General features: G+C 43.2%; 1 protein-coding gene across 4 annotated transcripts in view; it reads right to left on the reverse strand.

Moving 5' to 3' along the window:
- The window catches only part of RCL1 (RNA terminal phosphate cyclase like 1), a 68489-nt gene that overhangs the window by 1372 nt on the left and 41107 nt on the right, over nucleotides 1-26010 (reverse strand). For 2 of the 4 annotated variants that reach the window (XM_003823366.3, XM_034967091.2), the window contains 4 exons: nucleotides 25428-25552; nucleotides 18352-18477; nucleotides 15031-15187; nucleotides 10146-10249 (listed from right to left, as the gene is read on the reverse strand). In XM_003823366.3, coding sequence (XP_003823414.1) covers nucleotides 10146-10249; nucleotides 15031-15187; nucleotides 18352-18477; nucleotides 25428-25552 — 512 coding nt within the window. Of the gene's footprint in view, nucleotides 1-5708; nucleotides 5883-10145; nucleotides 10250-15030; nucleotides 15188-18351; nucleotides 18505-20142; nucleotides 20193-25427; nucleotides 25553-26010 lie in introns of those variants that run through there. The other 2 variants (XM_055092184.1, XM_055092185.2) reach the window with 2 other exon arrangements.

A 26010-nucleotide genomic window follows, 5' to 3' on the forward strand; every position in this document is an offset into this window, starting at 1 on the left:
CCCAACGTACCTGGCTTAGGCAATGATTTTTGAGTGGCCTATACAAAGACAGAAACACCTATTTCCATGATTCACAGCACCATGACATTCAAAACAAGCACAATGACTACTGATGCTGAAATAGACAAGTCCCTCCCTTCATTCTCCAATAATACCCTTGCATTTACTTAATATTTATCAAGTGCCTACTGTATGCTAGGCACTGTTCTTGGTGCTGGGAATATTGCACTCAAATGAAAAAAAACAAAAATAAAAATCCTTCCCTCAGGAGGATTTCAATCTAGTGGTATAGATAGAGACTAGATAAATAAATTAATTATTCCTGAAAAGTGCTATGTAATGTAAACAAAGCAAACAACACAGACGGGGAAGAACTGTGGGTATGACAGTATTTGTACATATTTGGCAGAAGGCAATATTAAATAAGGTGGCCAGGGAAGTGTGCACAGTAAACACAACAAGGACAATGGCATCACAGGGCGATGGCATCAGTCCAAGAGTACCTTGGGAAGAGCAATTCTGTGGATGAACCGCAGTGCAGGTACACAGGCTTCTAATGGTCTCGCCTGGCAGACCTAGCATCACCCCAGCTAGCCTGACCATAAGACTCACCTGAACAGTTCATTAAATACACAGGTTCCTGAAGGTTATGGTGAACTTGCAACTGGTAGGAAATGTCCATATGGAAGAGCCCAGAATCACGGTCCACACACAAAGCTGATCCCTCCCTACCCTCCACCAGGCCCTGTGCTCCCCAGTTCATAGAGGCCAGAAATCTATGTTGTTAACAAGAATCCCTGGCAAGTCTCATTGGGCAAGGTTAGGGAACACTGGCTTAGTGAAGAATGATGGTTTGCACACCTATAGTGAAGTATTACAAAAACCTCGCACTGTACTGTCTCCCAATCAAACCAGCCAAACTCTCCACTCTGGCCAGATGGTTCTCAATCTCGACTGCACATGGAATAACTTAAGGAGCTTTAAAAACACTGACGCTAAACACATAGATCAGTGGAAGAGAATTGAGAGTCAAGAAATAAACCACACAGTTATGGCTAATTTCCTCAATGAGGAAAGCATAATCATTGCAACAAATGATGCTGGAACAACTGGATATCCACAGGCGAAAGAATGAAGCTGGGCCCCTTCCTCACATCACACACAAAACTTAACCCAAAAGAGATCAAAGTCATAGCTGTAAGAGCTAAAACTATAAAGTTCCCTAAAGAAAATATAGGAGTAAATATTCATTACCTTGGGCTAGGCAACGGTTTCTTAACCATTTCTTAAATACAACACCAAAAGGAAGGCAATAAGAGACAAAATAAATAAATTGGACTTCATCAAAATTCAAATACTTTGTGCATCAAAGTGCACCATCAAGAAAGTAAAAAAAACAACCTACAGGATGGGAGAAAAGATCTGCAAGTCATATACCTGATAAAGGTCAGGCATCTCAACTATATAAACAACTCTTACAACTCCATAATAAAAAGACAAATAACCTAATTAAACGATGGGAGAGTACAGGCATGGTACCTCACACCTGTAATCCCAACAGTTTGGGAGGCCAAGGCAGGCAAATCGCTTGGGGCCTGGAATTCAAGACCAGTCTATTACGACCCCCATCTCTACAAAAAAATTGTTTTAAAATTAGCCAGGCATGATGGCAGGAGCCTGTAGTCCTAGCTACTCGAGCTATGATTGCACCACTGCACTCCCACCTGGGCAACAGAGTAAGACTCACTGAAGAAAAAAAAAAAGTGGGAGAGCTAAATGGATATTTCCTCACAAATATCCAAGAAGGACATGAAAAGATGCTCAACATCATTGGTTATTAGGGAAGTGAAAATCAAAACCACTATGAAATATCACTTCATATCCAATAGGATGGCTATAATAAAAAGACATACAATAACAAAAGTGTGGGTGAGGAGGCAGAACCACTAGAACCCTCATACACTGCTGGTGGGAATGTAAAACGGTACAGCCGCTGTGGAAAACAACCTGGCAGTTCCTCAAAATGTTAACCAGGGAGTTACCATAGGATACGGTAATTCTACTCTTAGGAATATGTACACGAGAAATGAAAACATACACCCACACAAAAACTTGCACGCAAATATTCATAATGGCATTATTCACAAGAGTCAAAACGTAGAAGCAACCCAAATGTCTACCAACTGATGAATGCATAAAATGTGGTATATCCATTCAATGGAAGATTTTTTTTTTCTGCCATAAAAAAGGAACAAAGCACTGATACATGCTACATCGATGAACCCTGAAAACATTATGCTAAGTGAGAGAATCCAGTCACAAAGGACCAGATAGTGTATGATTCTATCTATAGAATATGAAAAAGCCACAACAGGCAAATCTATCACAGAGGCAGAAAGGAGATTCGTGGTTGCCTGGGGCTGGGGAGAGTGGGAAGAAGGGGAGGCACAGTGAGCTGGCACAGGGTTTCTTTCTGGGGGTAGTAAAAATGTGCTAAAATTAGATTGTGGCTGTGGTTACACAAGTCTGTGAATACACTAAAAAACCTTTAAACTGTGTACTTAAAATGGGTAAATTGTGTCATATGTGAATTGGTTCTCAATAAAGCTTTTTAAAATAAAGAAATCAATACATATTTGCCATGCTATAAAACAACTGATCCTGGTTCTCACCCCTACTCGGTGTATACCAAACTACATAGAAAGCCTGCCTTGATGAATTTCCCTCCCATCCCCATCCCTCTGTGCTAACAGCACTGATCTAGTTAAAGGAAGGAAACAGCTACATGGAGAAAAGGGGGCCTGAACAATTCCTGACCCTGTGGCTGAAGTGACCAGTGCATCAGGGGCTAAGAGATGAAACATTAACAACCCCAGAGGGCAGGAGTTCTGGTCAGTGCTGGATGCTCATAGAAAAATCTCCCAATTCCTTGCTTTCCTTCCACCTAGGAATGTGCAACTTCATCTCGACCTTTAAAATAACATCCCATTTGTCAACTTTTCTATGAAGCCTTTCCTAGCCCATAAACCCTACCCCAAACGATCTTTCCCACCCCTCCAGGTTTCCATAGCGTTCTCTGCTCATGGTGTCTAATGAAATGCTTATGTACCACTGTCCCCTTCCCCCTCATTAAATTATTTAAGTACCTCAACGGCAATGCTCTTCTCCAACAATGAACCCGTTATTCAAACAAGGTACTGTATAAGGTTCTCAGTAAAGAGGCACTGAATAGAATTTAGCCTCAGTAAAGAGGCTCTTCTCCATCACTGAACCCGTTATTCAAACAAGGCACTGTAAAGGTTCTCAGTAAAGAGGCACTGGATAGAATTTAGGAGTTGGGGTAATTTTGAGAAACAATTTTCAACATTCTTGGCAATTAAGGGAAGTCAGCTTTCCCTGCTGGCTTTCCTGTCTTACTAACCAATTAAATTTCTGTTGTCGTTGTTGCTTTCTATCCATCCCACCATCTCCCCCATCCTGTCCTAGGGAAAAAAGAAAACACAGCAAACCACAGATAAACAGTCCACATCTGTGGGCAAAGCTTCCAGCTGGCGGCAACCCGGAAAAAGCCAGCCATCTCACCCACTCATCTGCATCTGAAGGAGAAAACAGATTGGTCTCTCCTTTGCTGCTGCCTCAAACTAACACAGGCCTGGGGCATGCTCTGCTCCCAGGATCTCACCCAGCCTACTTCACTCTGAATCACTCAACTGTGCTTGAAAAACCAGACACCCTCCCCAGCTGGCAGAATTTCTACGGGCCCTCAGCTTGCTTCTGATCTCTTGGAGAAGGATGGGAGGAACACAGGCTCAAGTGTGCAGGCCTGTGTATTTGCAAGTTTGGGGTATTTGTAGCCTTTGGAACAGTTAGAAAAAGCAAAGTTAGTTCCACTTTTTACATAATGTTCTGCCAACTCCTCAGCCTGTCCAAGGAAGACTGTGTAAGAGACTAGATTAAGGTACATTTCAGAATCTTTCCCCCACCTCTAGCCCCATTCTCCCTATGTCTCTGGCAGCTGGGATACTGAAGAGCAAAAATGCTCAGAACCTGAAAAAAAACCACAGACAATATTAAATCCCAGCAAACAGCCTCCTTAAGAAAACGAAAAGCAAATGAAGAGTAAGCTCGTCCTGTATCTACATGCACTTGAACAAAGTCTTGTCCAGTGCTGATCCACGTCCTTCTCCACAGCCCAACAGCTCTCCACAGCTGCAGCTGCACTGAGGCACCGCCTCTTGAGTTCATATTTCCCTGCCCCTCTCTTCCACAGCACTACACTGGAGATTCACACTTCCTAGACACAACCACACAGCCACACAGCCAGGGCAAAGAGTGACCCACCGCTCACCGAGAGCAGCTCTGCCCCTCAATGAGTAACCACCCACACAGCGCAAATAGCAGCTTTTCAGAAGAACCATTCTAGGCAGTAGGGGCTCTATGCAACTCCTGTGTAAAGGATTTTAACACCTAACATAGAGAATGATTATCCGCAGTGAGGCTTTTTTTTCCCCCAGGACAAAATGATTTTCAGAAAACAAAAAGCAACTGACTTTTCTACGAAAGCCTCTAGTCCATCTGACAAGCAGGTTTCAGAGAATTCTGGAGCACAGAGATAACTTTTCCTATGTATTTTTTTTTTTTTTTGAGACGGAGTCTTGCTCTGTCACCCAGGCTGGGGTGCAATGGTGCGATCTCAGCTAACTGCAACCTCTGCCTCCCAGGTTCAAGTGATTCTCCTGCCTCAGCCTCCTGAGTAGCTGGGATTAGAGACATGTGCCACCACGCCCAGCTAATTTTGTATTTTTAGTAGAGATGGGGTTTCACATGTTGGCCAGGCTGGTCTTGAACTCCTGACCTCGTGATCTACCCGCCTCGGCCTCCCAAAGTGCTGGGATTACAGGTGTGAGCCACCGCACCCGGCCTTCCTATGTATTTTCAAAAGGTGAGTTGTTCCCACTGCCACTGCTGGTCAACAGGAAAGGCCATGAGGCTTGTGGTCATGGGTCCGTTGAATCCCAACTGACCAGGATTTGACAGGCTGCCAGATCCCACCCTTAAACACAGCCCCTCCCACCAGACCCCTCTTTTGAAGCATGTGAGAGACTGGGGTGAAGGCAATCATGGGGTGAGCCCTCTCTCTGGCAGCTCCCACAGGCACAAACCACAACAGAGGGTCCTGCGTCCTGCTCCACTAAGCCACCTGGTTACTACGCCACTGGATATGGGACAGAGCTGGGGGTACCTACATCTCAGGTGTAAGGAGATGCTCTGGAAGTTGAGGGGAAAGATCTGGAGATAAGAAAAGGATCTGCTCAATGGAGTCCCATAGTCATTACACGGCAGCTTTTAAATATACTGCTGATGCTTTTTCTGCTGAATAGAGGCTTTTCCAAAGACAAGCTGACCTCTGCTCCAAATGAAATTACTACATTCAGTTACTGAGGCAGCAGGAAACAGAGAACTAGGCTAGCTGCACTGTCAGGAGATGGGGTCCCAGGCCCAGTTCAGACAGGATCTCACCATAAGCAGGTCAGTGACCTCTTTTTTATCTGAGAAGGAAGGCTATCACTTGCTTTTACCATACACCAATTATGTTCTAGGGCTCAAACATCAGGTGACAGGGCTTTACAGTATTTAAACGCTTCACAAAACTAAGACATAGTGGTACTGTGCAAGCTCATGGAATGCAGTGAGGCCACTGACCCCAAGTAGAGGCAGGCTTGGCCGGCAGTTCCCAGTTTCCCCACTGGTTTCCTCGTTGGTTCTTCAGAGGGCTGAGCTTTAGGCTGAGTGGGCTAGGAAGCCCCAGTCAGTTGGTGTTTAACAAGGACAGTGTCTTCTAGCTCCTCAGCACTTCCACAGTCATGGAAAAAGGTCATTAACTAAAGTTAGAAAAAAAAAAGTCACGGTTTATTTTAGATTTCCAACTAAAGATAGAAAGAGATCATTTTACAGCAGAATTTGAAACGAGGACTTTGCTGAAAAGATGTAGCATGGCATCCTGCCTCAGGCAAGGTGCTTGGAGTCCAGCGATATGGATGGAATCCCAGCTCTTACATAAGAGCACAATGGGTTGGCCGGGCACGGTGGCTCACGCCTGTAATCCCAGCACTTTGGGAGGCCGAAGCATGTGGATCACCAGGTCAGGAGATCGAGACCATCCTGGCTAACACGATGAAACCCCGTCTCTACTAAAAATACAAAAAATTAGCCAGGCGTGGTGGCGGGCGCCTGTAGTCCCAGCTACTCAGGAGGCTGAGGCAGGAGAATGGCACGAACCTGGGAGGCAGAGCTTGCAGTGAGCTGAGATCGCGCCACTGCACTCAGCCTGGGCGACAGAGGAGACTCCGTCTCAAAAAAAAAAAAAAAGAGCACAGTGGGTAAGGGAAGCAGTGACTGGAGGAGACTGTCCAGGTCTGAACCCCACTTACTGTCTGTGTGACCCTGGGCACGTAACTTGACCCCGCTGTGCCTCAATCCCATCACCTGTAAGACGGCGCACATGATAGTACTTGCCTTTTTTGCCCTTATGAAGTTATGATGAAAACCAAGTAAGTTATTATGTCTGAGTGCTTAAAACAACATCTTGCACACAGTAAACACGGTGTTTTTTAAATAAACATCTACCTTACAGAATTCTTAGGATCAATAAGATGTGTGTAGTTTGCTCAGTAATGTGACTAGGGGAAGTCAGTCATAAAAATAATAACTAGAAATTAAAATTTTTTAATCCATAATTTAAAATTAATGGATATAGATTTATAGGTAGCTGGGCAGACCACTTACAGATGACTTAAACCCTAAAATCACCCAAAGCAAGTTTACTAGGCCTCCTGGGGTTCAAAGTGACCTGACCGGGCTACTCTGGCCACACTGCCTCTGGGGTAGTCCTGCTCCTCAAGGAGCAGTTTAAAAAAAAAAAAGTGACCTGACCAAGGGACTGGACTGCAGCAGGGTGAAGGGGTGTCCAGGCAGGAACCACAGCACCCAGCACTGACAGCTCCTCAGGCACGTTGCCAGGAGCACTAAGCATGTGACTTAATCTAAGCTTCGTTCCATCTCCACAAGTCCAGGACTTCAGGACCACGCACCTTATCTACAAATGACACCAAGGCTCCAAGATGCTAAATACCATTTCCACGGTCTCCTGGTGGTGCGTGGTAGAGCCTGAAGTCCAGATAGGCTGGACTCCAAGACTTGTGCACTGGCAGAATGCAGAGAGCTCTGGTAACTGCAGTCTCATTCCACAAACAATTTCTGAAAGTGCTAATTAAGATGCATCTTAATTTTTGCTATTTTTCTTGCTGTTAATCCAAAAGTATAAATCCTCCCTCCCTAAACTGTAAAATTAAGCTTGTTGAATGGAGGGTGCAACTACTGTCACTAACTGTAAGCCACCTAAAACTCAACAAATTTAACAGAAATAGAATCTTCATATACCAGTCATTATCCAACAATATTTTATTCTACTGAAAAAAAATCTCTTGGGCCTTTCTAAAAGAGTTTCACATTGGCCGGACTTGGTGGCTCAGGCCTGTAATCCCAGCACTTTGGGAGGCCAAGGTGGTGGATCACGAGGTCAGGAGATCGAGACCATCCTGGCTAACAGGGTGAAACCCCGTCTCTACTAAAAATACAAAAAATTAGCCAGGCATGGTGGCGGGTGCCTGTAGTCCCAGCTACTTGGGAGGCTGAGGTAGGAGAATGGCGTTGAACCCGGGAGGCAGAGCTTGCAGTGGGCGGAGATTGCGCCTCTGCACTCTAGCCTGGGCGACAGAGAGAGACTCTGTCTCAAAAAAAAAAAAAAAAAAAGAGTTTCACACATACTGACTTACTTTCTCAAGTAGCACAGAAAACCACCAACAGCAATCCCAATGCTCTTTACATAGACATTTAAAAAGCTGTTTTATACACACGAAAACAGGTCCAAACTGCTTGAAGAAATGCTTTTTTTTTTTTTTTTTAAACCAAGAAAGGTCTTGCTTCTGGTTTTCTTTAGAAATCTGAGGTTTCACAAAACAGGTTTCTATGACTTTAACTGCACATAAAAATAAATGTGTTAGTTTGGTCTCCAAAACTCTTGAATCCATTAGAATAAACTATTCCCCCACCATGATGGTCCTCACTGTGGATTTCATCCCTTTTTTATCCTCAACTGTACTCACAAATACAATGTTAACTTTGCCTGCTGCATCCTGCCTTTGCCCTTCATCTCTTTGTGCTGCTGGAGCTGTCCACAGTGATTAGGGGCAGAAAGAGTACTAAACAGATCCAGCTTTCTTGAAAATAGACTCCCTTACCTGTCTTTATGCTAGCTTACCAAAAAGAAAGGAGGCTTCCCTTTCCCACCCTGGCAGACCCGTCTGCACAAAGCTCTGGGAGGCAGCAGAATATCTCCAAGCCCCAGCCTCAAGATACATCATCTTACAATTTGTGCTACTCCTTTAAAGCTCCATTCAGAGCAGGACACTGTTTTCACAGGAGAGGAAGTCATTTTATGCAAGTTTTCTGGAAGAAAAGACACTACAATTAATGTTTGGTGAGAAGATGTGTTGAAGAGGACACAGGAACTTTCAAAAATGTCCAGTCATATCTTGAGCATCTCTGCAAAGCTTGAAAACATTATACAGGTCCTGGAGCCAAATTGAAAAATCTCCAAAAGCAAAAGAAAAAAAGTGTCACGAAAAAAACATATATGTATTCCATTTTCACAGAATGTTCTGCCAAACCCCATGCCCCAGGACCACACACATTCAAGACAACACCCCATACCTCATACCGTGTGTGCAAGCAGGACTTCCCCAGGCCTGAAGCAAGGACTGGGAAACGGCAGCGACGAGCCCAGCTATAAAGCTGGCGGGGCCACGGTGGTCACACAGCTGGCAGCCGCCTCCAGTGGGCTCTCTACAGGAAGCGAGTCTCTGTACCTAGGGTGCCATTCTTCCAGCCCTCATCTCCTCTCCAAGTACTTAACTACCACGTCTATTTTAGCATTGTTTACTACTGATGTTACCACACCATTTAGGATTACTCAATTTTAGGTATCCTGTCCTACGAAATACTTTTACACAAGCTATCAGGAGATAATGTGGTCCTTACCAGTTTCCTGCTTATCAGTCTTCCCTCTCTGCTAACAGAATGTATTCTCTTCCATTTTCCTGTTCTAAAAAAACCTCCCACCACGAATTCCAAAAAAAAAAAAAGAAAAAAAAAGCCTCCATAAGAATTTATTTCAAGCTCCTGGTTTTCATGCCCCCAAAGCCATGACCCAAGGCTGCATAGCCCCACCGCAGTCCTCAACCCTTTCTCAATGTGATGGCACCACCATTCTTCAGTTATCACAGTACTGTACCTTTCAGATATACAGCATCGGTACCATGATAACCGAAAAAGGACAGTTCAGTCTCATATCTACCTGAATATTCCCTGCCACCCAGCTCACCAACCTCAGATGGGCCATATGATGATCTCTAAGTATGCAAGCACGTGAAAACACACACACACAATGTCAGTACTCAAATAGGCTGTTTTCCACAACCTCATTTACTATCAATAGGAAATGCTTCTTTCAGTGTCATTTATAATTCAAGTCTTCTGACACGCTGTTCTTTTTGAAGAGTGCTTGCTTTTATACCACAGCAGTCAACTTCTGCTAACATTCAACAATCCAAACTCACTTCTACAATTCCCTACTAGTCCAGTAGCATTAATACAAACTCTGTCTTTTGTCAACTTTTCCAGTGAGCTCATACCCTATCATCTCAGACAAAAAGCCTGTTTTCACACAGCAAGTTAGACAGCTAAGGAAAAGAATGATTTAAAAAAAACTAGTAACAAAATCCAAGCTACACCAAACCAGGAGTTTACCTCTAACCTGGAAACAAAATCTAAAGCACGAACAAAATAACTGCCCAATAGAGATCATGCAATTTCAGTTACCTGGGATTAAGGAAGGAAAGAAATGCAAAAATCCTTGTATGTAAAAATAAACACCAGGTTAAGAGTGACAACTGCTGGCTGATTTGAGGATAAACACAAGCAGGTGTTCATAGTGCAGGCTCTGTGCAGCACAACACCCTTTGTCATTTTGGGTGATGAGAAAATTAAACTGGACAGAATAACGAGGTTGAAAAAGAATAACTTACGTGTAGGGAGAGAGAGGGCCTAGCAGGACTTTGGAAACATCCTGCTGTCCAAGGGTCATGAGTAGTAGCGCCAGGCTTTGGTTGGTTGAGTCTACGCATCCACCCTGTAAACACAAATTAATAATTGTACAAACCAGAAAATGGAAAGCCAACAAAAGAGAGGAGGAAAAAAAAACCAGAAACATACACTCATAATATCAAAATCCAAAGTTCAAGTAACAATAAAACAGAATAAGGTCTTATAAGAGTAATCATTGTATCAACTAACTGTAGAGGGTTAAACTAACAGTTAATTAGAGCAACTGTAATAGTTGAGACTATCAGAATGAGACTATCAGATTCAAATCTTCTTAAGTGAATCTAGTAAAAAAAAAAATGAAACTTTCCCTTTATCATTAAAGCAGCAGCAGAAGGACATCATCTTTATTGAGTATATGCAAAAAAAAAATCTTCATCAGTTCTAGAAGATGTAGAGTTAATTTCAAGGGTTAAGTGGATGACGCTCATATTTATTTACTCTGTCACAGAACAACACAGTCTATCTGACATGAAACGGCCTTTTCATGGCCTTACTTTTATACTTATTCAAATACATTCAGGAAACTGCTTGCCATACTCTATTAACTTCTCACCTTTATCTCTTCCTGAGTTCCTTAAAACTGAAGAATTGTTAAGGTTAGATCCCTTCATTCTTACTACTTATGTATAAAATTATGCCTTCCACCCCCTTTTCCTTCCCTTTCTTCCAAATTAACAAGCAGAACAGACTTCTCTTCAAACACTTTCTCCTGAGGTACAACTGCTTAGGTTGCCTTTCTTCTTTTGTTTTTCATTTTCTCAGCCATTTTAACTGTTTTGCTTCCACTTCCACTAGACGCATACATAAGCATACAAACACACGTTCTGATCATTCTTTCTGGAATAACTTTAAAACATATTGTACATAGTCAAAGAAGGATGACCTTGAATTTCTACATATTTTGCACAGGTCAAAATTAGAAATCCAGTCTGACCGAGGCACGTTACTATCCAAGGCTAGACTGAACAGGATAGGTGGCCAGCAGTGTGGTTCATATGGCTACAACTGCCCCTGCCTCCTTTTTAAGGCATGTAGGGTAGGAAATAAATCCATTTTCAGATACAGACACTCTGAAATTCTCTGGCTGTCAGATATCATTTAGTAGCCCTAATAATGGTGAAGGAAATAAGGACTGATCTTACTGCTAGCCTTTATGAAAATCTATTGCACGTCCCTAAACTACCTTAGTTAATAAAGGACAGAAAACAACATTTAGCTCACATAGCAAATTCTAGGACAAGGAGAGTTCCTTTTCCTTTTCTACCCAAAAAGAAAAACCTGACCCATGGAAAATATGACGACCCACAAAACTGTTTACAGATCTTGCTCCCTTTCATAAGACAGCCTAAAATTAAAGTGTTCTCTTCAGTCTCTGCTTCCTATCACTGTTGTTATTTCACCATTCACTGGACCAATATTTTAATGCAATAGATAGCTAAGGTCCCTGTACAGGACATCATGGAGGAAGTGGTAGGGGCTATCACCCTACCTATGCCGGGGGGAGGTGTCACCTGCCAGATACCTGAGGGGGGCTTTAGGACTCAGGACTACTTGAGCCAGCCCTTGAGAGATGAGCAGGGTTTGGGGAGGAAGGAAGAACAGAATGATGGGGAAAAATAAAATGCCAGGGCCAGCAAGGAATGGCCAGGCGACCAGCCTGGAAGGCACCACTGCTGCCTGTGGAGAAGCACATACAGCACAGAGAAGGTGGGTAGCCCAATTAAGGCAAGGCTTTCCGAAATGGGTCGAGAATTCTGACTTTGTCCCAGGAAAGTGAGAAGCCAGTGAAGGTCTCTGTGCACATGAGTGAAGAGATCAAATCAGTATTTTAGACTGAAAAAGATGTTAGGATTTGGAAAGAACTTCTCTGCCAGAAATGCAGAGAGCCAGTGGTCATAATCCAGTTGTGGAGTGGAGCAGGGAGGCAGGCAGTGATTAGAGCAGTGAAAAGGATGGAAAGAAAAGGCAGTTCCAGAAAGCCTGGGACAGAATCAAGAAGGCTTGCTAACCGATGAGGCATAAATGGAACAGGGGGGATTAGATCAGAGGCTTAAAACTTGATAAATAGCACCTTCAAAAGGGATGGATTTTTTACCACTCATTCAATCCATGTCACATCACAACTCTACAGAAAATTATTCAGAAAAACACGAAGTATTTCCATCCTTTTAATAATTAAAGATCATAGACATACAAAGGAAGTTTTCTGAATAACTAAAAGAAAACGAAAGAAACTTGGTCCAGGCACAATGGAAGACTGAAAGTAGATCTCAACTAAAGAAAAAAAATTGCCAGGCACGGTGGCTCACGTCTGTAATCCCAGCACTTTGGGAGGCCGAGGCGGGTGGAACACCTGACATCAGGAGTTCGAGACCAGCCTGACCAACATGGAGAAACCCTGTCTCTACTAAAAATACAAAATTAGCCAGGCGTGGTGGCACATGCCTCCAGCTACATGGGAGGCTAAGGCAGGAAGATCACTTGAACCCAGGAGGCAGAGGTTGCAGTGAGCCAAGATCATGTCACTGCACTCCAGCCTGGGAAACAGAGTGAGACTCTTCCTCAAAAAAAAAAAAAAAAGAAAAGAAAAAGAAAAATATTAAAGAACCTAATTTAAACTGCTTGTTTTTCCTCTTGTGGACTGGTAGGTGCTTTTACCCTGAGGCTTATAGCCTGCTATTTATAGGGATATAAACCCCACACTCTAGCTGTGCCCATAGGCTCCTACTGGACTACTGTATAATGTTATGCTTCTAATTCTCCCAAGGTCTATTAGAAAGACATGGAAGTGTCCCCATAGTTAGAGAGAAGGCCACTACAGGACCAGCCACGGCCAGACACTACAGGACCAGGAAAACAAATCCTGCACAACAAGGGACCCAGGGAAACACATCACACGCACTGTTTCCCGCCCCCCCTACAAATAAGTAGACCACAAACCTTGCGAATTAAGTAACTGGCAGGGCAACCTCTTGATCATCTACCCCAAACTTTTAGTTACTACCCATTTTTCACAAAATTATTAAATTAAGCATTAAAAAGTAAACTGATTTAGCACCAAAACACCTGAGGCCAGATCGTGACTGCACAAGACTTGCCAAAGAATGCCTCCGCCTTCGGGAAGATTTCATCTCCTTCTACTATTTCCCAGGTGAACGCCGAGGAGAGGGGCTGGAGCTGCTCTCCTGAAAATAAAACTATAGGTCCACTGTCTTCCATTTTTAATTAGATGGTCATTAAATAGAGCCATTTAGGACCTGGAAATATTAATTAATTCTGAAACAGCTCATTCTCACGTGTTCCATCTTGGACCAATGAGACATTTTCAAGAACACTGACTTGGATCAAGGGAGTAGACTATAAATATAAGCTGTTTTCCACTGTGAGGCTGGTCTGAGGGTCAATACCTATGGCTAGTCAGGCTTTACCCTACCACCCTGATTAATAAACTGAACCAGTGGCAAAAGGAAGAATTAAAAGAAAAACTAAATTGCCACTTTACCTGTTTTACTGATTTTATTTAACTTGGCTCAGATGTGATTTTTGCTACCTTAAACGAGAAAACTTACTTGGAGACCAGAAAGATGCCTGACAACTGAGAAGAAATACACAGAACAATACAAAGACAGAAGTCTCTTCAGCTCCTTAGGGGAAGAAGAGAGATGATTTACAAACATTATACACCATACAACAGCAAATCACCTAGAGTATAGTTCTTGCTGATGCTCAGTTCAAGAATCTGGGACCTAACACACAGAGCAGAGAAACGACCACCCTTCAGAGCCTTTCCTGGACTCTGCATGTCAGAGAAAAGGTTTCACCTTCTTGATGTAGGACCAAGGCAAAAGACAGTGCAGACTAACAGAAATCTTGGACCCAGATTTGTGACCCTCTTCTAACCAAGTATAGGGGATCTCAGGGAATATATCGTTTAGGAAACTGTATCTTACTCTTTCTGCCATCATCTTTCCAAATTTCTCCCTTACTTTAGGTCACCTAACCTATTTTGAGGAAACAGTAAAAGTGTGTGCATGCATATGTGCCCGTTGCAATGAAAGGATCAACAGAGAAAGACTGTGGCAACTGAGAGGGCAGATTGGTCTCAGCTGTGTCCCACCAGCAGCGCTGCAGAAGCAAAATGACAACTGGTTGAGTCTGTCTTCAACATCAGTTTACCCCTTCTCTGTTCCATGTTCTTAGGTTTTCCAAAGCTTCTGCTATGCTGTGCCACAGGCCTGCCTTCCCTAGTTATTCTGTGCTTTTTTTTTTAAATTTTTTTCTTCTTTTCTGGTACTTATCTGTTAACTGAGACTCTGTGCTCTAGAATGTATTGCAAAATCTAGCCTGTTGCTATTGTTATATATATGAATCAACTGTCACATACAAATCCAGATTTCTAGCTTCTCTTAAAAGATCTAAAAAGAATGAGTCCATCTTCCCACATGGCAGCAATCGGGGGTGCCGGGATGGTACTCTCTTTGGCTAGGGCAGTGTGTCAGCCACCACCTTACCTTACCTGCTTCCTTTTTTTAACCTTCCCTTTCCTTTATGACTGTTCCAGTTCCTTCCTTGGCTCACTGTTAAAACTTACCTCCCCTGTGTCTCAACCCAGTGGGGCTAGATCTCTACTCACTGACTGGTTGAGCTAATCAATTAAACTAGTTAAGGCTGAACTGCTTAATGCACAGGAACAGATTATCTCCTTGGCTTGAGCCCTTGGAAGAGGATGAAAGCTGCCAAGAGATGAGAATGAGAAAACAAACTGCTTCCTCGTCACTCCTCTATCAGAGGAAGCTGTGGACATACCCTGTAGATTTCCTCCAGCAGCAGCCGGGCACAGTTCCTGCCAAGGTCCTCTGGAAGTACTGCTGCTCCCTGGCCCTGGGGGTTGGAGGCCAGTTCAGCACTGAGGAAGGTGCCACTGGTGGTCTCAGCAACCAGTGACAACCCAAAGCCCGGAGACCTGGAGATACAAAGGCACAAACACTGAGTAGGGTTAACCAAGTGAGGTTTCCACTCACCAGCAAACAGAAAGAGAAGACAAACATTTTTTTTGACGGCACTGTGTTCAAAGGCTTCTTTCTGGCTGCATTAACCTCATAGAGTTGCTACTAGTTTACTAGCTGACCAGAAAAGAAAATCAGTCCAAAAACAAGCATCTCTCCACAAAATTTTAAGATTTGACAGCTCAATTCTACTTTCCCAATGCCTGTTAAGTAGACACATCATCAGGAAAGGTGTGGCGGCCTTCCCAGCAGTACAATCCGTATGCAACCACAACACAGACCTGCCCCCTTTAACACAACTCAACACACGCTCACACAATACTTTCTATGTGTCTGGCAGGAGACTAGCCAAGATACTTGTTTCACTAAAACTATGTATAAAATTAATGTTTCGAATGCACTATATGAGCTCACTATATGGAAGAACTATATTAGTCAGTCCTTAGATTCTTAAGGAAAAAAAAAATTTGCTTGTCTATGCAGTCGAAGGTTAACAACACCTGCCAAGGAAAGGGGGTGCAGTGAGTTACCCATTTCATCAAAGGTTCTGGGAGGCACTCTGAGTTATGCTTAACAATCTAACACTGTGCTATCCACCTATCATCATGGGACACCTAGGGAATTTTAGCATAATCCCAAATTGCCTTTGAGTCACCTGACCAGCAGAAGTGAGAGGGTGTCCAGCAGTGGCTGCAGGCAGTGGCATACAAAAGTGAAGATTAGAAGATGAAGGGGAGAGAAAGCAAGACAAGGTGCCACTGCTACTTTACCCCATTTACCTGCATTTCCCAAGAATTTCCATCTGTGTGAGTTTTCTAAGGTGTATTTGTCATTACCATAAACTTTATATTTAATCAGGATTATTCCATTTAACACAATTTAAGTAACTTTAGAAAAGACAAAGAATATATATTAGGTTCTATGTAAATTACTCTAATTTTTCTTCCCAACTTGTGGGAAATATGTGTTATCAGGCCCATTTCAAGTTAGGCTGACCAAGCTGCTGGTCATCAGGTGACCTCATTAGAGATCTGCACTGGTATAGTTTGCAAAGGCCAGCCTCCACAGCTTTCCTTGGTAAAGGACCCAATTAAGAAAAAAAATAATTACTGTGAGAGTTAAAATGGGACCACACTGGACTGATGTGCATTCTGGCCAAAGCGCTGACATAGGCCACCAAGAACTGCTGTCCCCTAAGGTTCTAGGCCATGGCCACAACATAAACTCTTACAACTGAACAAGCCTGACTTACTGGATACTTCACTGAATCAGAAGAAATACCCATCCATGACTTTATAATTTTAATAACAGAGAAGGAAGAGCACTATTAGTCATCTGTAACTGGAGATTTAAAAAAACCAAACACAAATTTAAATCCCACATTGGTTTTACATGTAATTTTTTAAATGGGGCTTGGAGTTGATGGCCCACAGTCTACATCATGTCCATGTCTTTATCTACGTGTAAGGCTTCTACTCACCATTAGTAAGTATGGACTTGACCACACTCTAGGGTCAGCTGAGTCAGTGGTATAACAAAAAGCCACACTATAAGCTGGTGGCAGGATGGCTGTCAGGCCTGCTCTGCTTCATTCCAGGACACTTTCTGATAAAGCGAGAGGCAAAGCAGAGAAGGGACTATCGAGATGAAGCCATTTAGACAGCTTCTGCTGCTATCTGTCCTCCCCCATCCCTCGGAAATCCCCTTTCTCCAGAAAATAGCTGACACATAATTCCAGACCTGTGGCCAACAAGGGAGAGTAAAGGAAAGAACAGCATCAGGAGCTACCATTTCTGTAGGACTTACCATGTGACAAGCAAGGTATTAATGGCTTATATATGTGTTCTTTACAATAACCCCAAAACATAGGCATCATCACCCTCAATGTATAAATGAGGAAAATACTGTTGTTACTAGAATATAAACCAAAGGTTTAGGAACATCATTGACTTTTCCAAGCCAGAAAGTCCAGCTTTGCCCACAAATCCTTTCCCAACCCCAGCGTTACGACGCCACCAGCTTTGTTGCTTTGGACTATGAGCCTCCACTGTATTTCTAAAACCACCTTCATCTTTCCATTGGGCCTTATAAAGGTCAAAGGTTGTATAAAACACTCACCCCCCTCCTTTACTCTCTTTTCCTCTTTTTGCTGAAATTAAAAGAAACCACAGGTGAAACAGCTGTGAAAAAGGATCAGCTGTGGCATCACTTAAGAAGAAGTTGACTTCTTAACCTACAACAGTTAACCCCAGACTCTAATATTCTTATTTTTAGGAGACACAACCTGCAAAGCCTCAGATTTGAAGTGAAATGATGCCCATTCACACTGAAATGATTCAGTAAGAAACAAAAACAAACAAAACCCACAAACAAGTGAAGCAAATTTGGCAAAATATTTATCGTTAACTATAGGCAGCAGGAGTATATCTCCGTGTTCACTGTACTATTCTTTGATCTTTTCTGTATGTTTAACACTTTCCTATTTTAAGAAAGTGGCTTTAATTGCTTCTCTAACTTCCTAGTTGCTAAATACACAAGCAAAGCCTAAAACAGGTATCTTCATTACATAGAGCATCATTTTTTAAGAACTTATTTTCCTTATTTAGAATGTTTTTCTAATTTTTAAAATTTTTATTTTTTAGCAAAGCAAAGGCTTTCACTAAACCAAATTCACGCCTGCAATAACAACTTTCTCTGGATGTAAATATGTTGTTTCCACTGATGAAGAGAGATGCTGACTTACACTTAGATAACAAAAGATTTTAACCCTATACTGTTATTTACTCAGGGTGGAAGAACCTGTCCACTTTAATTTTTTTGTTGGAACAGAGTGCAGATGGAATTTAAAGCCTGAAGCATTGTGTATTAATAGATAAAGGTTTTAATTCCCCAAGGCTAGGAACCAGACCCTTAGCTTCCAGCTCTAGCCACGGGGATGCTTTCCATGTGACAGGCACTCAAGAAATGCCTGTTGGTGACAACGGCAGTAAGTCAGAAGGAAATTAATTCTGAAATTGTTCTTCCTCTGGCTGCGCAACCTCAGAGCTGGCAGTTTTAACTTCAACTAGAACAGGCATGTGAAAAAGCTGCAGAAACAGACTTCAAAAACACAGATACTTACTTCCCAGAGTTGACTCCTTTCATGTGATCTGTGTAAATATAGATATCAGGTATGAACTTGTTGAGGATGCTCCTTGCAGAATCCACAATCCGGTTCGCCATCTGAGGTGACACACGTACAGAGTACCTGCAGCCTGGAGTTAAGGATGTCATTCTGCTTGAATTCCAGGACAGAGAAAAATCAGTTATAAAGCTGGCAAGTATTTGTGGAACTGTAGTAACAAACTGGGACTTCCAAATCTATTGTTTTCCAACTGAATTTACTGAATTAGTACCATAATTAAATTTTTTTCATTATTATAAAAGGTCATGGCAAAAACACCCAAACAATAGAGAGAGTGGAAAGTATAAAGCTGGAGGTCCTCAACCCCACCCCCTGACTTCCTACCCACACGCTTCCCCTAGAAATGGTTCAAGTCAATTTTGGAAGGTGTAAAGACACCTGCCTCTCTGCGGGTCATGATCCAGGCTCCCTCTGAAGTACAACACCTAAGAACACTGTCTATTCTCCGTCCATTCCCACTGCTGTAGCCAATGAGTCTCTCTCTTAAGAACTTAAGCCCAGAACAGACACCACACAGGACCTGGGTGATCCCAATCTGACTCCTGGTATGCTGATGGGAGAAGCAGAAAAAGTTCAGTGAAAGAACATGGTTGCTGCTATTTATAAATATATAAAAAGGTTTTTCTAATTTACAGGGCCTATTTTCTACTATTTAAGAATTAATTACTCCACTTGTGGATAACACAGCCTCCTCACACCTGCTACCTTATGGTTAAAATATTGATAATTAGCACTCCTACAACAGGGCACCCCAGAAAGGAAAGGAGGAAGATATTAGTAACTCAAGTGAAAAGATTGGTGCTTGAGGAAATGGAAATTATTGCCTAAAACTAGACTTTATAACAGAAGCTGGCATTCCCCAACCACACATGTCAAAGAAAAAGTAAGTATGTATTGAGCACTTCAATGTGCAATGTATGGTCAAGAGATGGCCATATATTTGGAACTAAAAAAATGGAGAAATAACATGTGACCTTCCCACTACCCTGATACAAACCCCACGTGACAAGTCCAACAGGTAGAACGAGGTATATAATCTGCCCAATCCAGCCCAATGTTCAAGAACTGCTGACAACAACATATTTAATTTTCATCTGAACTGCAGAAACAAAGTGCTCAGAGACGATACATGACCTGATCTGGTATCTAGCTCCCTTTTTTGACCCATCCTGAACTTCATACTAAAAGACCAATCTTCCTCATGCTGGTGACAGTCTCTCGGTGGCTCCTGATCCTCCCATATCTTGTTGTTAGAGCCCCCAGCCTGCTCAGTTGTGTCCATCTTCAGCTCTGCACCATCAACTCCTTCCACCCATCCAAACTGACCAAATTCCTCAACCTGAGCTGCTTTGCCCCATTCTCCCAGCCCGAGGTCCCAATCTCTCTCCTGAAACCCTCCAGCCGGCACCCAAGTGTTGGCTCCACTTGAACTTACCACACATCTCTCTTCACATACGCACATTTTGTTCTTGCTCTTCAATGAGACCACACACTCTATAAGGGCAAGGGCTTTACCTCTGTAATCCCTCCCAACTCTCCAATACACTACTTTTGTACTAAGAAATGCTCAATAAATATTTAACTCGACTCAAAGGACAAACCTGAAATGAGGAAAGAGCAAAGAGGGATTTTTCAATACACACACAGCCCAGTTACATCACCATCTCTTCAGTCCAGAATGTACTTTCGACCACAGACAGCTTAGACAAACAGTCCTGGATCTCTTACCCTTTGGACCAAGTGGGTGCTGTCCTTCTGAGGTCTGAGGCTGCCCACTGTCCCCAGGAAAGCACAAGAGATGTCACCATCCTAGCACATAATCCCACAGAGCTCATGGCTCCCAAAGTTCTTTCACATCTATTATCACCTTACTTTATGCTCACAGTAACCCTGTGTTGAGGGCCACGGCTCCGAGTTCTAGGACTTACATTAAAGACAACTAAGACAAAAAAACTAAGACACTTGCTCAAAATTAAACAGATCTGACTCCCAAAAAGCATCTTCCTCCTCTCACCCATCCCAATACAAAAACACGAAGGTTAACAAACAGTACGAATTCAGGGCCTACAGAATCCTATATTAGAACTCAGGCAATGAAATGAAGAAGGCAAAGGAACTTTAAAGCCAGTTGCTTAGAACCATCTGGCTTGGCATGGATGTCCTACTAAGGAATGGCTAACAGCCCCCAAGTTCTAGAATCAGATTATCTCTGTTGAAGTCCAAGCTCCAGCAAGCTGCATCACTCCAGGTTAATTGTGCTAACTTCTCTGTGCTGTCATTTCCTAATCAGTAAAAGAAGGATAATCATAACACTTTCCTCACAGAGTTTGGAGGCACAAATGAAATAAAATGCATGTAAAGCTCTTAATGCCTAGTGTGTAGTAGGAGCCCAAGAAATGTCAGCTATTGCTTTTCTTTATTACTTACCCAAGATTCAAATCCCAAGCAGAGGTTCTTATTCTTTCAAGAATCAGAGAACTCTCTGAGAATCTGATGAAAGCTATGGACCCTCTCCTGAGAAACATATATACTCATAATTTTGCAGAAAATTTTTCAGGTTTATGAACCTCCTAAAGCCCATTTACGAAAACCATATTAAGAACCAATACCGATGTACAAGTCCATAGCTACAGTCCATATGGGACTCCCACTCTTCCCCTTCCCCAATGTTCCATGTCAGAGAAAGCTAAGAGGGGTGTGTGTGTGTGTTACAGTAGGTGGAGATAGAGCTTGATTCTCAAAGTACCTTTCCTACAGTCAAGGAAAAGAAACTAGATTATCCCACGAATTCCAACTTATCCCCCTTTACTGCCAGCTTTTTCACTTAATTCTCATGTACCAAATCATGAGCTCCTAGGACAGCACTGCAAAACTAAAACAGAATGTTCCTTTCTCTTACGCCCCACATAAGGCAGTGGTGAGAAAGAGTGGGTGGCATTAAATAAAAGGTAACTACTGTGTAGTCACAGCTGCTGGCAGGAACCAACACCAGCTCCCTCTGGGCCCTGGCTGGCCGGTCATCTTGTAGAATGCAAGAGGGAGAAGATGCACTTTGGAAGTAATTCAGTTAAAACCACAAAGGCACACAAGAGAGTGGGCCTCTTTCTCCCGGTCTGAGCCCTCCCGTGGGAAATACAACCTCCAAGCTCAGTCCAGTAGTCAATCAGCCTTGCAAGGAAAAAACCACAAAACCAACTCGAGCTTCTTCCAAAGGCAGCTCTTTTTTCCCAGGCTCCAAAACTGGAGAAGAGGGCGATCTCCATTCAAACCAACATTCCTTTGAGGTGTTTGTGAAATGGGCAGCTCTGCAGAGCAGTGGCTGAAATGTTTGGTTAACAGACAGGGATCTGAGGAAGGGCACTGTGTCAACTCTCCTGGGGAGCCAGGAGGAAGCCTCAACCAGTCAGAGATATATTGGGGATGATTTCCATGTCCTATCCCCTGCCTCCAGGGAGGGAGGAACTTGGGACCTCACAAGTCTCTTCCTGGCTCAGGTTCTACACAGGGAAGGTTCCAAGAACATTAGAGGGAGAAGCCAGGGAGGAACATAGTTACACCCAAGGTGCCCGGCACTACAGCTCTTTTAACTTTTATGTTCTCCCCTGGAAAACCCTTCCCCATTTCCCAGCATCATCATCAAAGGACACAACCATCTGCACACCCAGAGAGAACAAGGGGGACCCCACTGTGATGAAACCCATGTTGTTATGACAAGATTGTGTCAAAACAGAGCACACTGCCAGAAATCACATTTCCAGACTACAGAGACTGGATTCCAAACAAAGTTCATGGCCGCCAATACAGCATTAAGGAAACACATCTCAAATAAGGAGGAAAAAAAACAACTACCCCCCAGACAAACCCAAAATAGTACTGAAAGTGTATTCCTGTACACTTATTGGAATGTATTGGAAAGTGTATTCCTATACACTTATTACACTTTTTTTCACCATTGCCAAAAATGTTGTGGTTAAAGCCATTAACCGCAGTGTATTTGGCAATGGTGAAAAGCAAAAAACAACTCAATGGCCATCAACAGGACTTGATTTTGGGTTCTATATATGGTGGAATACAATGCATCTGTTAATAAGAATGAATTCAAGTAGAAAAGGCACATTTGGTTTCAAAAACACACACCTAGTTACACTGCATTTCCATTTCTTTGTAACCTAATTAACCTTATTCCAGCTCCTCGGATTTGGATATTAGGGTTGAATATCACCTTAGAAAGTCACCTGGGCAATGTAACTATGCATCAACCTGGGGGCTCCTAGGAAAGGAACCATTTCTCCTTTTGCCTGTTCTCTCCTGGTACACACAAGGCTTGGCGCTTACATGGGCTGGGGGACAGCCATGCAGAGAACAGACCATAATCCAGGAAGGCTTTGTTATTATGTATTCCTGTGGTTTTGATGATCCTTAAAAAGAACTTCAGGCAGCAACCCAAGTTTGAGCTTCTATCTTAACCAGCACTCTCTCTACACATGGCTCTGCAGCCCACCCTACTCCCTGCCCTTCACCACTTACTGTTCAAGCTATTCGAGGCCTCTGAAAAGACAGTCCACGCTACACCTTTCTTCCTCCAAGTAATACCATTCCCAAACCTCCTGAGAAATACAAAACCCGACCTTAAGCATCCACCCCAGCCCTGAGAAGCAGGCTTTCTGGTCTGCCCCTCCTTGTCACACTCCCGCCAGGAAAGTCATCCCACAGCCTATCTTGCTCTACGGCCTCCAACACCTGTTCCCACCCAGATCCTGTCAGCACCTAGAATTTTACCACTTTTAATATCTGAAATCCCAAAACAAAACTCCCTAAACACAATCTCTTGTCCTACACAGTACACGTATCTATTTCCACTAGACCTGATCTTTAAGCCTGTTAAAGTTTCTCATCCCTTGACCTGCTTTGTCCAGGCTGGTGAGCCCCTGTGACAATCCTCAGTGAGGAATGTACTTCCCAATGCTCCAGCACCCACCCTCCAACTGTCCTCCTGTAGGACCCACCCACCTTGCCAACCTGCATCCAACCTTGGATGAAATTGGTCCTCCCACGTTCTCTACTCCTCCCTCTAGGCTGCCAACTGCCACTGGATAGAGCCACATGGCCATGCAGCTGGCACTGTGTTAACATTACACCTTCAGCAAGGACCTTACTGCTGGAACACAGCCTTTTTCTTATCTTCAGTTATGATGCTCCACTGTGAAGGCACATCTTTACCATCCTTGTCACACTCTCTTATCCTACCCCGCCCATCCCCTTACCCTCAATCCCATTCTAACTCGGTAACAACTGAAAACTCATCCCAACCCCCTTCCACTCACCTCCACACAGCTCTACCTGGAGCCACCCTTACCGTATGCCTGTGGCCTTGAATCCATCCCCTCTCAAGTAAGAATAAAAAGAATAGTAGTAACCATTTACCCAATGCTACTTGCACACCAGTGCCTCCTACTGTGCAACTACGATCTCATTTTACCTTCATGACAGTCTCGCACAGCAGTTATAACAGGACTAAAGATATACGGGCAACCAAGGCTTAGGGCCAAATGCTTCCATTGGTAAGTGGCGCAGCCAGCGTCAGCACCCACGTCTTTCTGACTCCAGCACCTGGGCTTTTAATCAGCTCATTACTTTGCTTCATCTACATTAACAACCTACAAAAACACTCAAATCCTTACCAATCTTTTTGTAAAAGGGAGGGAGTCTCCCTGACTCTCGCTTCATCAAGTTATTCCCTCATCCTTCCTTCTCCTTCTCTTTCCTGTCAAGATTCTGTAAAGAGTGGTCCCCACAAGCCGCTGTTTCCCTCCCCTTCACTCCACAACCCAGAATTAGTCCCTTGGGATCGGGATCCAGCACTCTTCCCCAGGGCATCAGTGACAGCCTGCTGCTGAGTCCCTCAGCTTTTCCTCCACCCCCATGCTAACTCCTCAGGGCCTTTTAAGGTGCTGACCTGAGCTTCCAGGAAGCTATGTTTTGTTTATTCTCTTCCCCACTCTTACTTCCCTCCTTACTTAACTCTTGCTTTCAAGTTTTGGTGGCCTCACAGGGTTCCACCCTCCTTTCTTTGCGTTCTGCATAGTATCTGATTCCAGCCACCTTCAGCTCTTCACTGGCTCCTGCCTGTCTTCATGCCCCATTCTACCATCAAATGCCATAGAGCAACCTGAAATCTGGCCACACTTCATTACTTGCCACTCCCTAGAGCCACTGTGCACTGCCACCTCTGCTCAGGCCTGAAGCCCTCCTCCTTTCTTGCTCTACTTTGCAATCCTCTGTTCTTCAAGGCTCCTTTCTATAGGCAGAAGTAAAAATTAAATGCCTGTACTTTAGAGTCACACAGACCAGGTTCAAATCCTAGCTCTGTCATTATTAGCAGTGTGACATTATTAAGAAATTCCTTAAGCTTTTGAAGCTTCAGTTTCCCCATCTGCAAAAAAGGATGTAAGTGAACTCAAGGGTCAATGTGAGGCTTAAAAGCATGTAAAGTGACTACTGAAGTAGATGCAGAGTAAATACTTAATAGTAGATATCATTCATTATGATTACTCCAGCCTCCCTAGGTCCTCCAGACAAAATTGACCACTGTCTACTCCAGGCCCCCACCCCACTGCACATATCATTTTGCATGTTATATCAGAACTGTGTGTTTTCATATTTGGTTCCTTCACCAAATGATGACGTCTTCTGAGGGAGGAACTGCAGTATATTCATGGCCCCCAAACCAAAGCCCTTGAGAGAGGATCACATACATCAGAGCCATTTGCCTAAATGTTAACCGGAAAATTAAAAAAAAAAAAAAAAGAATGACTCAATCAATCTAGTCATGGTGAGGCAGATAACAGAACATCCTAACTCAGCCAGCAATTATGATTTCACTGTTAAGACTTTTCAAAGTTGTAGTCTAAAATGTAAATAACCTCGGGAAGAAGTAAAGCTGTTAGTCATTCTTATCTTAGTGACGCAACAAAAAAAAAAAAAAAAGAAATCCAAATAAATGGAAAGGATACGCCATTCCTCTAATACGTTTGATTTTTCCTGGATCTGTGAGTTGAATGGGCTTCAAGACCTTCCTCACAGGACATGAGAAAACCACTTCGCCTCCCCCTCCAGGAGGCATTCCCCGTCGCACAATCTACACAGAGAGTGAGAAAGATGAGGCGAGGACGCAGCAAAGCAATGGATTACCCTGACACCCTGCCCAGGAAGGTTTACACCAGCAGATGCTTCCTTACAAGGCATAGCTCTTCCATATTCAATCTGTCATTCCCTTCAAGACCAACAGCACCTTATGTTGGCTCCTAGAGAGTACCTGCTCAGCATGTGTCAAAGTCCAAGTCGATTACCCAAGTGGCTCTGCCATTCATCTCTTTAACCCTGAACAGGTCACTTCTTTATCCTTAAAATATGGAGCTGACCTAGTCCATCATCTGAGCCCATTTCTTAATAATCAGAAACCCCTTTTTCTCCTCCCATGCAAATAACTGATCTACCAAAACATCATTAAATAAAAATGAAGTCATTTCCCATGTGTAAAACATGAATGTAAAAGGCAGAGATGCTAAACGGTTTACCACATTGGACTGACATAAT

The sequence above is a fragment of the Pan paniscus genome, chromosome 11 (assembly GCF_029289425.2).
Source record: "Pan paniscus chromosome 11, NHGRI_mPanPan1-v2.0_pri, whole genome shotgun sequence".
NCBI lineage: Eukaryota > Metazoa > Chordata > Mammalia > Primates > Hominidae > Pan > Pan paniscus.